This window comes from Palaemon carinicauda, chromosome 17, assembly GCF_036898095.1.
Source record: "Palaemon carinicauda isolate YSFRI2023 chromosome 17, ASM3689809v2, whole genome shotgun sequence".
Classification (NCBI taxonomy): domain Eukaryota; kingdom Metazoa; phylum Arthropoda; class Malacostraca; order Decapoda; family Palaemonidae; genus Palaemon; species Palaemon carinicauda.
In genome coordinates this window covers 53,043,003-53,059,128 of record NC_090741.1, presented here as the reverse complement: position 1 = coordinate 53,059,128, position 16,126 = coordinate 53,043,003, and the positions used below count along the sequence as shown (strand labels likewise).

General features: G+C 36.3%; 1 protein-coding gene across 2 annotated transcripts; it reads right to left on the bottom strand.

Moving 5' to 3' along the window:
* Positions 1 to 1,502: 1,502 nt before the first annotated feature.
* Positions 1,503 to 10,276, bottom strand: LOC137656749 (F-box/LRR-repeat protein 19-like). Of its 2 annotated transcripts, none has more exons than XM_068391002.1 (2): positions 10,142 to 10,276; positions 1,503 to 3,138 (listed from the first exon to the last, which is right to left on the bottom strand). In XM_068391002.1, exon 2 carries the CDS (start codon positions 3,023 to 3,025, stop codon positions 1,796 to 1,798), a length of 1,230 nt encoding a protein of 409 aa, XP_068247103.1. In that variant the 5' UTR covers positions 3,026 to 3,138; positions 10,142 to 10,276; the 3' UTR covers positions 1,503 to 1,795. The 2 variants fall into 2 exon arrangements, with proteins under 2 accessions (XP_068247103.1, XP_068247104.1); XM_068391003.1 differs by having other exon boundaries at positions 1,503 to 3,134; positions 10,142 to 10,258.
* Between the last annotated feature and the right edge of the window lie 5,850 nt (positions 10,277 to 16,126).

Sequence of the window (16,126 nt, the reverse complement as noted above, 5' to 3'; positions counted from 1 at the left end):
TATAACTCATATCCACCATGAACCTGTATGGTATAACCAACACATTTATATTCACTTCCAGAAAACTTTCTTACGCCAGTTATTAACTTAGAAATTTTAACAAGGCATAAGAATTTAACAATGAAAGCAACAAAACCACACAAGTTGGGTTAAATCTACCTAATATATTTACAGGTATTTACTATAAGTCAAAAAAAGGACAAACTAGACAGAATAACAATATCAAACGCAATGAAAATTAAGAGATCGATTCAAATTACAGCACACAAATCAACGTGAATAGAATTATAATTAACTCTTTTTCACTATGACCAGAAATCTATCACAGAGTTTATCACTACGTGAAAGTATACTATGAGGTCGAAGAACCTACGGATCATATATCAATGCCTCAAAATATTTGGATTGCAATGGAGAGCCTGGAAGCATACGTCTGCAGCCCAATTCCTCTTCTCTGGTAGGTATCTTACTTGGATAATGTACTGTAAGGTCTAATTGAGATGGAAGTACCTTGGGTTCAGTATGTACTTCAGCTTTCTATCAACCAGAATCTTGAACAGCTGTCAGTAACTATATTAGTTGCGGCAGCTCAGACACTATGGCCCACTATTCTATCTTATTCCTCTTCCTCTTGTTTTTTATAGTTCTTACAATTTATATTTGAAAATTTATTCTAATGTTGTTACTGTTCTTAAACTGTTTTAGTTGTTCATTACTTTTCTTGTAATCTATTTTTCTTACTTCCTTTCCTCCCTTGGCTATTTTCCCAGTTGGAGTCCTTGGGCTTATAGCATCCTGCTTTTCCAACCAGGCGTTTCTTTAGTTGCTTTGAAATTTAAGATAGATTTTTACATATAATTTTAAATAAAGTCATCAGCATTGACGGTTCGGGGAGAAAAACAGTGCAACGTCTAGAAGCGTGCAAGACTTTTATTTCCAGATGATAACCAACACATGGTAAGAGGAAGAGCCCCTATCAGAGACTAATAAAGTTAAATTAAAAAACAGGGCATTTATTGTCAAAAGACTTTAGTTATTACATTACTTTTAACTTCAAAATACTTATAAAGAACAGTGTAGACAAAAGAAAACTTGCAGATTTTTAGAACATTTTTTATATAATAGTTTGAATCTTAAAATAATTACTGTGAATACTGTAACACATTATCAAGACAAGTAAGAAGTGTTATTCAGTTGTAGTCTAAATCAGCAATATCAAATACAAAATCTCAAAATTCAAATTAAAGTAAAATTTCTGTGAAAGAGTTCTCATGCTTTATCAAATCGTAACTGGTCAGTCGAACTAAAGCTGAAGTTTTTTTTACACTTCTTTTTCTTTACTAAACAAACGGAACTACAGTATACAAATAACTTGAAAAAAAAAATAATTTTTTTTAAACAACTTCAGCATTATGGCAGCAAATCGATTCATTAATCACGTCATGAAATTTTCCCTTTTCTATAATGACTTGTATACATGAAGTGAATTAAATTTTTTCATAATATTCATTGTAATCTTTTGTTTTCATATTCTATACCAGTTTTTACCATCTAATCCAGTTTTTGTTTTGTTTTCACATCGTAAATCACTCCTCTCTCTATTTGCATCCATTGGTTGCACGCCTTAGACAAACGTGAACTTATACGAGTATCTTCAAGTATTTCAGAATAGTAATCACAAGTATGAAATGGTAATTGTGGAGCAAGAGACAAATACAGTTATTGAAGTTGCTCAATCAGAAGTTGTAATAAAACAGGTACGAAGTAGTAATTGTGGAGCAAGACGTATATGCAGTTACTGAACCTGGTCAGTGAGAGGCTGCGATAATGGTACTTTGGTAGTAGGGTACTTACGTTTGAAATTAGCTTTTCTATGTACAAGGGAAGGCTTTTCCTTATCCTCTTCAACTATTATTATCCTCTCTAATTTTTTATCCGCGGCCAAAGTATAGCCCTTTCTTCTACCCCAATAATGGATTAACTTTAATGGAAGACCTATACAAGGATATAGAGCTAACGATTGTAGAGACTTGAGATCTTCTAAGTAACCAAAAACAGCAAAAGTCAAACGATTACAGCCTCTCATGTCTAAGGATGACAGTTTACAACAAAAAGGGCCTTGTGGGTGGGAAAGGAATGCTACCGACACATCAGTTAAATTCAGACAGCTGCTTACATCAAGATACGTCAATGAAGGCAGAAACTTGGTAATGCGATACACCCCATCATCTCCAATGCGAGTCCCCGCTAGGCGTAGTTCTGCTAGTGAGGCCAATCTTGTGGTCAAGTCTGCATGGAAAGAACGAACACACTCTGGTGGTGACAGTAACGATATCAGAGTGGCGTCTGTTAGGTCTTCTGTGAAAGAAATGTCGAGCATTTCAAGAGGGGGACAATATGTACTGTTCAGTTGTTTCACCACTTCCCAGGGTTGTCCTTGAAGGTGAAGTTTACATAACTGAGGAAGGCGTTTTAATAGCCACAATAGATGTTCTTTCTGTATTTTTGCCCAATTCAAGTCCAAAATCCGTGGTTGACGGCGAACTACACCCATCAAATGCAGAGGTTTTATTTTCTTATGATTGATACGAATGGTTGTCCAAAGTGATGGATTGATCGCCCATTTTGACCAGGCTCTGCAGACTCGCATTGCGACAAGTATATCGTTTATAGTCAAGTAACGAAACACATCTAACATCGTTTTTCTATTCATATGTATTAGACGAGGTTCGTGAATGAAGAGATCCTCTAGTGCTCTATTTCTTGGTTCCAAAGGTCTTACAACAAACATTGGGTAAACTAATGGCTTACTGACTCTAGCTTGGAGCTCTTCCCAGGAAGGCATCTTTGGACGAGGAGTGACAGCATTTTGAACATTGATAGCTCTGGCAATTTTACTATTAGAAAATTGTAAATAGCTCTTTTCACTGGGAATAGCCAGATGTTTGTTTGATATTTCATTACAAGCTGAAGGTAACCTCTTTAATTCACCAGGGGTATTAGTAGTAGTTGGAAGGATATCCATAATTTCTCTTGATGAAAATATGGCTTTGTTGTTTTAAAGGTTATAGTTTGCGTATCGCATGATCAGGCGTATAGTTGCACAGTAATGATTGCGATCCTCATTTCACAGCCTACCTGAAAAGGAAAAGGATAAGGATATTAAAAAGTAAGAAAAAACAGAAAAAAAAAAACAGAACATTAACGGCAGACTGCGTCTATGCCTTCTCAGTCATGGTCACTCAAGGTAAATATAAATTTTTAAAGCAATTTTTGTCTTTCCTAATTATAAAATCTGAGTTCTTTAAGTAGGGAATATGTTTTCAACATGAGCTGGAACGATCGTTCAAGTAGATTAATGAAGTAGTTAAACAACAGGTAGTGAGCCAGGGTGAGAAGCAGCCACCCTTTCCCACCAAAAGCTCTTCACTTCTGAACTTTTGGCTTAGCACCGAGAGAGATGGTTGCTGTAGGAAGTTTAACTGAAAGGGCTCAGGTTTGTATAGTTGGAACAAATGCAAACTACTTCAAGAATTTTTTTGTTCCAACATATCGCTCATTTGCGACAACGTCGTCATAACTCAAAAATAGCTATTTTTCAGGAGAGCCATTTTAATCAATTAGAACACTCATATTAATGTATGTCGTTAGGACATTTAGCACCTCTAGCGATCAATTTTTTAGCTACAATTATGACACTTTTGCCAAAAAAATCAGCATTTGAAGATGAATATGTCTATACGGATAACTCAAAAATACATTTTTTTTTTAGTTATGACGTTGTTGTCGCAAGCGAGCGATAATTACAAGCTTTTCATCCTTACCACTAGGGAGATGCACCGATTAGTGGGTCTTAATTCCTGCTAGAACCGCATTAGTTTGGTCTTTTTCTTCCCTGGAAATGACCAGGGTTCATATGGGAGTGGAGGAGATGACTCCAACATCCTCTGTCTATCTGTAGTAGGGATGATTAGGCTGAAAGGACCTGTCTGTCCAAGATGATTTGCACGAGGTCAAAGGAAGGATCCCTTCCTGTGAAGAAATAGTAGTCTGGAATGATGAAACTGGCATATGATGATAAGCAGGTTGGAATAAGATACACCATCCTCACCCTCATGTAGAGAGGATGCAGGAGAACTTCTCAAGTTTCTTTAAGAATGGAACTCAGAAGAGTAGTTTACCAGCATCAAGTCTGATCCAGCGAGTAATGCTTCGACCGATTTGTCCCCAAAAGAGGGGCAAAGAGAATGTAGGAGTAGAGTCTGTCGTTCTGCATTCATTCCTCCTATCTGTCTTTCATTGGAAAGAGAAGACTGATAAGATCTGACCTGTACAAGATGAATTGCTTATCGTTAACTTTAGAAACAATTCCCCAAAAGTGAAATCAGTTCTGAATAACATATCTTCATAATGATCAGTGGGTTGGTATAAATTCCAGCATCTTCCCTCTCATGGGGAGAATGAGGGAGACCCTACTGTAATCAGGATTAAAACCAGAAATCAATAGTGCAACTTATTAGCATCAAGTTAGAACCAGCATATAAAGTTTTGATCACTTCAACCCTGAGAGAGAGAGAGAGAGAGAGGAGAGAGAGAGAGAGGAGAGAGAGAGAGGAGAGAGAGAGAGAGAGACAGACAGACAGACAGACAGACAGACAGAGAGAGAGAGAGAGAGAGAGAGAGAGAGAGAGAGAGGAGAGAGAGAGAGAGAGGGGCGATGGGTATGCTTTGTGTGTGTGCGCGCGTGTGTGTGAGAGAGAGAGAGGTATGCTTTGTTAGAGAAAGAGAGAGGTATGCTTTGTTAGAGAGAGAGAGAGAGAGAGAGAGAGAGAGAGAGAGAGAGAGGAGAGAGAGAGAGAGAGAGAGAGAGAGAGAGAGAGAGAGAGAGAGAGAGAGAGAGAGAGGGGGGCAATGGGTATGCTTTGTGTGTGTGTGTGTGTGAGAGAGAGAGGTATGCTTTGTTAGAGAGAGAGAGAGAGGAGAGAGAGGAGAGAGAGAGAGAGAGAGAGAGAGAGAGGAGAGAGAGAGAGAGAGAGAGAGGAGAGAGAGGAGAGGGAGGGGGGGGGGGGGCGATGGGTATGCTTTGTGTGTGTGTGTGTGTGAGAGAGAGAGGTATGCTTTGTTAGAGAGAGAGAGAGAGAGAGAGAGAGAGAGAAGAGAGAGAGCGAGAGAGAGAGAGAGAGAGAGAGAGAATCATTACCATAAACAAGATGCCTCTTGTTCCCTGCAGGAGCCAGTTTGGCTACACAATTACTAAAGCAGCTAACAAAGGACCTGGCGAAAAGGTGTCAAGGGACTTGGGGGTATAAGTAAAAGGCCATGAAGAGGGTTTGGCGTTTCCAACACCTAACCCAACTTCACGAGCTCTTGTTCTATCTGGTACCTTGATTCTCTTAGCAGTTAAGGTGTACTCTGCCTGGATGATCTCATGAAGCCAAAACTATTCAGTGGTCCGACACACATTTCTTGGTAAAACCGGATGTTGGGTCCTTTTCAGATAGCACAATAGAGCCTCACAAGACAAAAGCACCTCCTCTCTATCACCACCTGACACTTAAGTAGAGGGGATGGAGAAAGTTTTGAATCCGGGATCATGCGCTGATATGTTCAATGTTTTGGTCATGAATTCTGGTAGAAAACTAAAAGACACCTCTTTCCAACCTTTAGTGTGGCTGACTAAATAACAGGATGTGCAACTCGCCTACTCTCTTTGCTGATGCCAAGGCTAGCAAAGACACAGTCTTGAGATTCAGATCTGTGTGAAAATCTCTTCAAAGGCTCATATTGGGTACTTGCAAAAGCATTGAGGACGAGGGTCACATTCTACTCCAGGGACCTGAGGTTCTGGTGTGGGCAATTCTGCTCGAAGCTCCTCATAAGTATAGTCAGCTCCCACGAAGAGAAGTCTATACCCTTCAGTCAATAGACCATGCTAAGAATGATATATAGCCTTTGTCAGTGGCAACTGAGAGATGCTTCTCTGGATAAAGGAAGATGAGAAAATTAGCAATTTGCACCAAAGTATCCCTTTTACAACAACAATCACAGATGATGGCCTAATTCCCCTGGTAAACAACTGCCGAGGACCATTGCAAGTACCCAGACATCTCCTGTGCAGTGCCTTGCAAAAACTATTTTTCTCGAAAGAGATACTAAATAGCCTCCAACCATGTGGTTCCAAGGACGTCATGGACAGATATTACTATACATTTAAAGGTGCATCTGTCAGAGAAGCGAGGACCATTGGTTAGCTCACTTGGGGTCTTTACTAGATGAGCTAGCAAATCAAGATAGCAATTGGCATGGGGCTATCTGGTACCACTAGTGTCATCTTGAATCCTGTTGTAATCAACACTTGATTAAAAGGTAGATCAGGCTGAACAGATAAAGGTACACATGTCCAAGCAATCCCAAGAGTGTTAGAAGTTGTTTTCTAACAACTCCCTGGAACAGGGGAACATAACATGGGGAGCTTCCTGTTTAACAATGTGCAAACAGGTTGATCTCAATTAAACTCCATAAAGAAAGAAGCATTTCCGCTACACAATGATGAAAGGACCATTCCGACCCTACAACCTACACCTGGTGACTGAATATGTGTGCTAGTATGTTCCTATTGCTTGGAATGTATCTGGCTGACAACTCATATGAAAGTGTGGAGCATCACCAAGACACGCATCCTCTTCATCAGTTCGCAGAAGGGTCATGACACCAAATTCCCTTGCTTGTTGACCGAGACACTACTGTTCTTGACACTCATCTACACTACCTAGTGCCTGGTCAAACATTCTTGGAATGCTTGAGCGCTAGGGAGGGTACTTGCATCTCGTGGGATTGATTACATTCTAAAACTGGTATATATTTACAACTTCACCTCACTTTGATGGAGTACTGTATTTCTATATAATTTTACACATTATTTCCAAACGAAGTAATAACTTGCAAGTTTTCCTGCAAATGCTTGGCTGTTTCCCCCTACCCCCCCAAAAAAAAATGCTGGTTAATATAAGACACTATTTTCAAGCAAAACTGGAATCTGCTATGATAAGAAATGGAAGAATGCTGGCTATTTTAGCATTATTCTCTTTATGACTAATGGTAGCTAGGCATAGTAAACTTGCTTATAAAATGACTAAAGTGTGAACACTTTAATTTTCTAAATTTGTTTACTTTTTAAAGTGGTTGTGGGTTACTGAATGTTTGTATTTGCTTTTAGCTGTCTTCCCGAACCAACTAAAAGCTTCCAAATAATTACGCATAAGTTCCCCAAAGACATCTTCCACAGGGGTATTCAATCAATTTGGAAATTTTGCGTAATTCCATCCTTTTGGTCTTATCTGAAACACTTCCTCTGCAGTATATAGCTATTGTTACTCATATGAAAGTAAACATCCTGGGAATAGTAACCCGCAAGATTGGAATTCACTGCAACTCATCCATGTAACGCTTGCCAGAACAGAGGAGCAGTGGGATAATGTTAATTTGCAAGTGAAGCAAGCCAGGTTGGAGCAGAGACCATTTGAGGGATGCAATATAGATTATGGGTAATTATGATAGGTTAGTAGTGACCCCCGCGAATAGCATGCACATCAAATCCATATATATACCTCTTACCATAACAGTGGAGCAGTGAGATAATGTATTTGTATGTGTAGTGAGCCACGGAGAAAAAAAAATTGAGGGAAGTGATGAGTCACAGGTGATTACAATAGTTTTGTTCATGCACATCAAATCCATATATGCCTCTTACCATAGCAGTGGAGCAGTGAGATAATATATTTGCATGTGTAGTGAGCCACGGAGAAAAAAAAAATTTGAGGGAAGTGATGCTAGTCACAGGTGATTATAATAGTTTTGTTTCATGCTGCTTACACGAACCATTTATTTTCCAACAGGTTATCTTGTGTTTATTACGTATTTCTGACCATTTCAATTGCTGGAAAAAAAAAATCGTTTTTGGGGTTTCCCCACCGGGAAAATCATGGTTTGCCCAAATATACATGATCAGAAAATTTCGAAACAAAAGATAACGAGTAACAAAAATATATGGTTCATGTATTTGGCCAGATATTAAAGTATCATAATTACAAAAATTATATTATTGACGGAATACAATGATTACGAATAATGTAGGAGGGGGCTTATTCCAAGTGATAGAAAGGTGCCAAGCCAACACCACACTAGGTAAGGACGAAGGGATTTAGGTTAGGTTAGGTGTCGTTACCTTGGGTTAATTCGTATCCATATATTTTCCTAAAATCTTAATCGTCAACGCGTGTCTTCACAGAAAACTGGGTAATTGATGATGGGCTCATCTAAGGGAAGATTAAGTACGCAAATTAACGTTTTCGTGACAATGGAGTATTTCTTGCAAGATTTTCATTAAAACGGATATTGATGTAGGAAAAATCTATTTTTGGGTGAGATAGCCATGTCGGCCTGATGGAAGGTCCTTCCGGCAACTTCCTACTGTATAATATTTCTGTGAGTGATATTACAAGAGAATTACCATCAAGTATCATGGGGTTCTAACCGCCGGAACGACTATTCTAAGGTATTGTATATAATCAGGGACGTATCTGTAGATAACCATAGATATCTGCACTCCTAATAGACTTAACCCAGTCTAGGAAACTGGGGAGAAGGATAGGTGTGGAACCGTTACGTATCCTCTCCCCTCAAGGTACTTATTCAACGTAAGTATTACTAACAAAGATTCACGAGAAAACTCTGTGCTTTTAAAGACGTTACAAAGATGAGCACATAAGTACCTGGGACATCTGATTTAAGATAAGGATACTGCTTCTTTTAGAAAAGAAAGGCAGGAATCAAATGGAACAGACAATGAGGGGTAGGCCTACCATCAGAGATGGCTACAAATAAATGACAATCTATGGTACAATATTCAGTCAGTAATCAATAGGGATTAAAATGTAAAGTTTAAAAATTGAAATATTAAAAATAGTTCTTTATAATCCATTGTTGGGGTAAAAATCTTTATCCCAAAATCAACGTGTAAACAACTATGGCATTTGTAAAAAGCCTAGGAAACTATAAATTCCCAAAGTTAATGGTCAAAGGATGTTCATAAGATACAATAGGAGTAAATATGTATATATAAAGAAACATACAACATGCACTTTATGGAAATAAACCTCATATAAAAGTGATTTTGATGTAGGAAAAATTTATTTTTGGGCTCGAGCCTTGTCATTCTGATGGAAGTTCCTTCTGGCAACTTCTACAGTATAATATTTCTGCGATTGATTTTACAAGAGAATTACCGTTGGGTATCACAGGGTTCCAACGCCCCGGAAACAACTATCCGAAGATATCGTGTATAATCAGGGACGTATCCTAAGATAACCATAGATATCTGCACCCCAAACAGACCTTACCCAGTCTAATCCTCTAAGGGGAAGGATAAGCGAGGAGCCGCTACATATCCTATCACCTTTCGGTGCTCCCATATGACCCCGCCTCTTCATTCCTTTGTACACAGCTAGTTGCTACAGCACGATTGTTTTTGTGGGCGCTATTCTTCATAGATAGGCTACTATTAAAGGCGCCATTAAATTCTCGCTTAACAGCTATAGAACGTATGCATAGGTTTTAAGAGTTTATACAGAAAAGGGTTATGACTTGGATGCGTAGATCTTACATCCTAATCAATATGAAGTAAACTATGTTCCAAAAAGAAGCCTTCATATAAAATCATTGCAATGTAATGTTTAGGCCACAGGTCATGTATTTTATGTATGAGACGAGCTCCTCTTGATGAATTACTGTAAGGTTCATTAACTTTTTTTATGATTTAGGGTTAAAGTTATGATAATATATTCTGATATACGGTTTACAGACAGGTTTAGGTACATGACAAAGGTTATATTACATGTCGGATACAACTTCCTTCTGCTAGCTAAGGTTATGTTGGAAGATTAAGGTTATCAATTTCTGTAACAGCGATCTTCATAAGATAAAGCTTTTACCGAAAAATTAACAAATATAAAAATTCCCGGTGTTGGAGATTGAAACTAGTTGCAATAGGAAACATTTCCTAATAATAACTGAAAGATCAAAGCACTGTGATGGAACATGTGCCATGCTGTTATTCCAGATTCTCAGAAAGAAATATACAAACCTTAAATGTTTTATTACGAAAATCCTATTTCTGTAAATGTAAATAGGAATAAAATAAAACCACAATATGAGTACTGAGAACGTTGAGTCCCAGCGTGTGCAATCGTCTTATTCCTCTTCTACAGTAGCCCAAGGATTGCCGAATGCCATGAAACGAAGTAGATATGAATATTTGAAATTGGTGCTAACAGATGGCGTTAATGGCATATTTATATTTCTTGAATTTTTGGGAGTTTATGATTGATTGTAGTGGCTTTGGGCGAGGAATAACTCATCAAGGCTCCACAATCCACAAGGTATAAATGTCTATTTTAAAGGTAATTTAGTGAAATTCTCTTCCCTTCCCGATCCCAAAATAAATCTAATCTATAGGCCTACCTACGATCCTACGACTCACTTGCCAATGACCTGATATGTTGAAATGTCAATAGAATAATACCATCACTTAAACCTAACCTTTAAAATAATAGATATTCTGTTACTTCCACTTTTTCATAAGGATTTTACCTCCACAGTTTGCTTGTTTTTCTACGATACCCAGATCCAACTATAATTCTTGTTTACATAATTGACTTCTTAGAGCATTAGAGACAAGAGAAAATTCATAATTGAATTATATCTATTATTGTATGACTCGCTGTGAAAAAAAACCTAGATTCTAGTTTGGGGGATATACAGTGCATGTATTCACACATGCTTACGTATAGTACACACACACACACACACACACACACACACACACATATATATATATATATATATATATATATATATAGGCCTATATACATATATAATATACATGTATATAATATATATATATATATATATATATATATATATATATATATATATATATATATATATATATATATATATACATATATATATATATGAGAGAGAGAGAGAGAGAGAGAGAGAGAGAGAGAGAGAGAGAGAGAGAGAGAGAGAGAGAGAGAGAGAGAGAGAGAGAGAGAGAGAGAGAGAATTACAAAAGGTAATCCTGTATAATACAATAATAAAAAATAATCAAGTCTCTCTCTCTCTCTCTCTCTCTCTCTCTCTCTCTCTCTCTCTCTCTCTCTCTCTCTCTCTCTCTCCGGAATCGTTCAATATATTCATTTTAAGAAAAATCTAATGAAAACTGAAAGCATTTCGTTGAAAAATATTATCCATTAAGCTAATTCCTACTTAGATAATCTGACCTTCGTGAAAATGATAAAAACAACATAGAATTTGTGTAAATATTTACCACCCCAGTAATGATAACCCCTTTTCTCTTTGTACTAGAAGTTTCATAATTGCCACAATGAATACTTTACACCATTTATGTTGGCAAAACAACATTTGTTATGGAAACTCTATTTACAAATACACAAAAGGTATCGTGAGCAATGCTTATATCAACACACATTAATGTTATTGATGACCCTATCAACAGGTACTCCATTGATTTCTTAGTTGTTCAGTGTGTTATCTGATACGGTCACCTTTGCTCCCTCTAACTGAACAGCCATCTCTTCGAGGCCGTTGTCTTTATAACACAAAAATCCCTTTTAGCTTTCATTCATAGAAGGAAAGTTCCTCAAAACTTATAGACTTGGTTTATACATTCCTTGTCGCAGTGTCCTGATAAATATTTGTTCCTGCATTCTCCTAAGACTCTCTTCTTCTACTAACGTGTGTTTTTCCTATTTGTAAGTGGGTAAGGACGGTTGCCTTCTTTTTGAAAGGCTTTGCTTTAGTTTTGGGGTAGACCGCAGTCCCAATCGGCTACCCTGCCTGACATCGCTTAGCCCCTGGTAGTGTATATTCATGTGTTGTACCATTCACCAGTGGCCAACCTTCCAGCATCTAGGAGACCTGGCGCGGTTAGGTCGACAGTTCGAGACGTTTGAGGTGTCTGCTATATTTTTAGGTGTTGGAGTGACTTTGTTTGTGTGTGCATTAGTCTGTAACACCCATTTGCTTTAACCAACCTATCCATCGATTACATACATAATCCTGAGGTGTTTCGACGGATAGCAAAGTGTCCGCCTGTCTGACTGGTCTACTTACTCCTAAGACCCTTTGGAATAAAAAAGCCTTCAAGGAGTTTATAGAATTACCTATTGCTTTGCTCTTATCAAGTGATAAAAAGCTCTCCTCATGTATCCGACATTGCATCCTTTGTTAAAACAACTAAATTTTTCCCTTCTATTCTTGAAGTTGCTCGGTGGATTTCCTTATACCAAAAGGAGTCCGGTTGCTCGACCGGAAGAATCAGAAAATCCACGTTCCATTGGATCCATAAGTGAAGACCGCATTGCAAGGAGTCCAGTCGCTCGACTTGGAGGATCAGCAAATCCACATTCCATTGCATCCATTAGTGAAGACCACATTACAAGGAATCCAGGCGCTCGACCGGAAGTTTTAGCAAATCCACGTTCCATTGCATCCATAAGTGAAGACCGCATTGCAAGGAGTCCAGTCGCTCGACTGGAAGGATCAGCAAATCCACATTCCATTGCATCCATAAGTGAAGACCACATTGCAAGGAGTCCAGGCACTCGACCGGAAGTTTTAGCAAATCCACGTTCCATTGCATCCATAAGTCAAGACCACATTGCAAGGAGTCCAGTCGCTCGACTGGAAGGATCAGCAAATCCACATTCCATTGCATCCATAAGTGAAGACCACATTGCAAGGAGTCCTGTCGCTCGACCGGAAGTTTTAGCAAATCCACGTCCCATTGGATCCATAAGTGAAGACCGCATTGCAAGGAGTCCAGTCGCTCGACTGGAAGGATCAGCAAATCCACGTTCCATTGCATCTATAAGTCAAGACCACATTGCAAGGAGTCCAGTCGCTCGACTGGAAGGATCAGCAAATCCACGTTCCATTGCATCCATAAGTCAAGACCACATTGCAAGGAGTCCAGTCGCTCGACTGGAAGGATCAGCAAATCCACGTTCCATTGCATCCTTCAATGAAGACCAACTTGGCAAGAAGAGTTTGTGTCCGGTTGGGACCTCTGGATGTAGTCAACTCTACCAAAGAAGTTACCGCTGGACTGTCATGCAAGCAATCGTGATTCTGGCTTGTGGTCTTCATATTGCACTGACAATATGGTCTCTGGCCTCTGAGGAAACTAGGGTGAAAAGCCGAACTGGTATCATTGTGGCTTTAATTGAAGATGTCATTATCACAATGGTCTCCATTCTTATCATCGTTTACTTCATGAGAAAAAAGGAAGTTACTCTGAAGATAGTCGAAGAATTTCACTTTCTGTCTCAAAAGCTTGAGCCTCAAATGCAAGACTTTCACCAACGATTCTGGTTCGCTGTTCCTATCATATCATACATCACTAGCTCAGTCATGTCTTTAGTGGATATGATGCACAGCTTGCTAATTCCCAAGTCTATTCAGGAATTCCCAGAATTTTTCTTCAACCTTCTCACGACTTGCTTTATCATGTCCTTCTACTGCTCGTCGATGATCCTCACCTCCTCCTGCTATGAAATGATCCAGAAGATGTTGAACACAACTGGATGTGACGAGCAAGAAGGATTCACTGCTGGATATAACGCCATGTTGGTAAAAGGAGCAAACGCGAAGCTATCATCTCTATCAAATCTCAGAGACGTCAAGGCCCTGGCATTACGCGTCCAAGACTTTCAGAGGGACGTGAACAAGTATATGGAATTTCCAATATCCATGATTCTGTCAATGGCCATTCCAAGTTGCATCTTGAACGCGTTCTTCCTTATCGGCTCTCAGGGTAACGTTATTCTAGAATCAGGGTATCTCCTCTCCTCCTTAGTTCCTCTGTTGGTCCTCCCCAATTTACCAGTCAAGGTAGTGAAGAAGGTAAGTCTAGGGACATTCTGTATATCCTGTTACACCCATACATATATCACTGTGCAGATTTTTGTATGTCATATGTCTCCATAGTTTGATGGATTAAGTTTAAAGATAAAATGTTTGAATTATTCCCACTTGCACTAAAGGCAGCAAAGGTCGATAAATAGTTTTCCTGCTCACAAAATGACTTAAATCTTTCATTATTATTTCTTTTTGTCTTGACCACTCAAGGTGGAAGATCTGAAGCTCCTTGTAAACCGCATGAGACGAATGGAAGGATTCTTATCAATAAAGGAAAATGTAAGTAATGTATTCCTACATTTTTATCACAGCATATATTATTTCATAGTAAATACACTGGATTTCTTATATTTTTTATTTTCTAGTATAATAATTGGAGTACTGGGTGTATTACTTTTGTCGTTGCTGGCTGTACTGGGATTCCAAACGCAACAATATATATATGTGTGTATATATATATATATATATATATATATATATATATATATATATACATATATATATATATATGTATATATATATTTATATATATATATATATATATATATATATTTTAATACATATGTATATATATATATACACACACACACACACATATATATATATATATATATATATATATATATATATATATATATATATATATATATATATATATGTATATATATGCATCCTGTATACACACATATTTGTCTACATACGTATGTGTATATATATATATATATATATATATATATATATATATATATATATATGCATCTTGTATACACATATATTTGTAAACATATGTCTGTGTATATATATATATATATACATATATACATATATATATATATATATATATATTTATATATATATATATATATATATATATATATATATATATATATATATATATATATATATATATATATATATTTATGCAGATGCATATACAATATATACATATATATATACATATATATATATATATATATATATATATATATATATATATATATATATATATATATATATGTATATATAGGCATCCTGTATACACACATATTTGTCTACATACGTATGTGTGTATATATATAAACAATATATATATATATATATATATATATATATATATATATATATATATATATATATATATATATATATGTATGTATATATACAGTATATACACGTAGATTGATGGCAAAACAGCATGTAGATGTTTTAAAGAGAGAGAAGTTAAGATCCTTTTGCTTAGTCATAAACAATTATTAACAATATTTACGTCCTTTCGTGGCAGCTTCTGGATCTGAAGGAAATACTGGAAGAATCACCTGGATTTCAACTCTGCCACACCTTCACCTTGGGAAGACCTCGAATCCTGGATGTAAGGTCTACCGTATTATTATCATTATTATTATTATTATTATTATTATTATTATTATTATTATTATTATTGTTATTTTTATTTTTATTATTATTAATATTATTATTATTATTATTATTATTATTATTATTATTATTATTATCCTAATCATAATCATAATCATAATTATTATTATTATTATTATTATTATTATTATTATTGTTGTTAATGTTGTTGTTGTCATTATCATTATCATTAATAATAATAATAATAATAATAATAATAATAATAATAATAATAATAATACCATTAATATTAATATTATTATTATTAATAATATTAATAATATCAACATTAACAACAATAGTAATAATAAGGTTAAGGTTAAGGTTAAGGTTAAGGTTAAGGTCAAGGTTATGGTTAACATTAACATTAATATTAATGTTAATATTAATATTAACAGTATTATTATTATTATTATTATTATTAAGAAGAAGAGGGTTTATAATCCAACTGCATATTATGTGATTTAAGAATATCTTAATTCGAATATCAAAGTGATATAACGAAGCCCAATTTCACATTCCATTACTCCAGTTTTAAATCTCATTATGTTTCCTTATTTTCTTTCCTCACTGGGCTATTTTTCCCTGTCGGAGCCCTTGGGCTTATAGCATCTTGCTTTTCCAACTAGGGTTGTAGCTTAGCTAGTAATAATAATAATAATAATAATAATAATAATAATAATAATAATAATAATTCAAAATTTCATTTAAT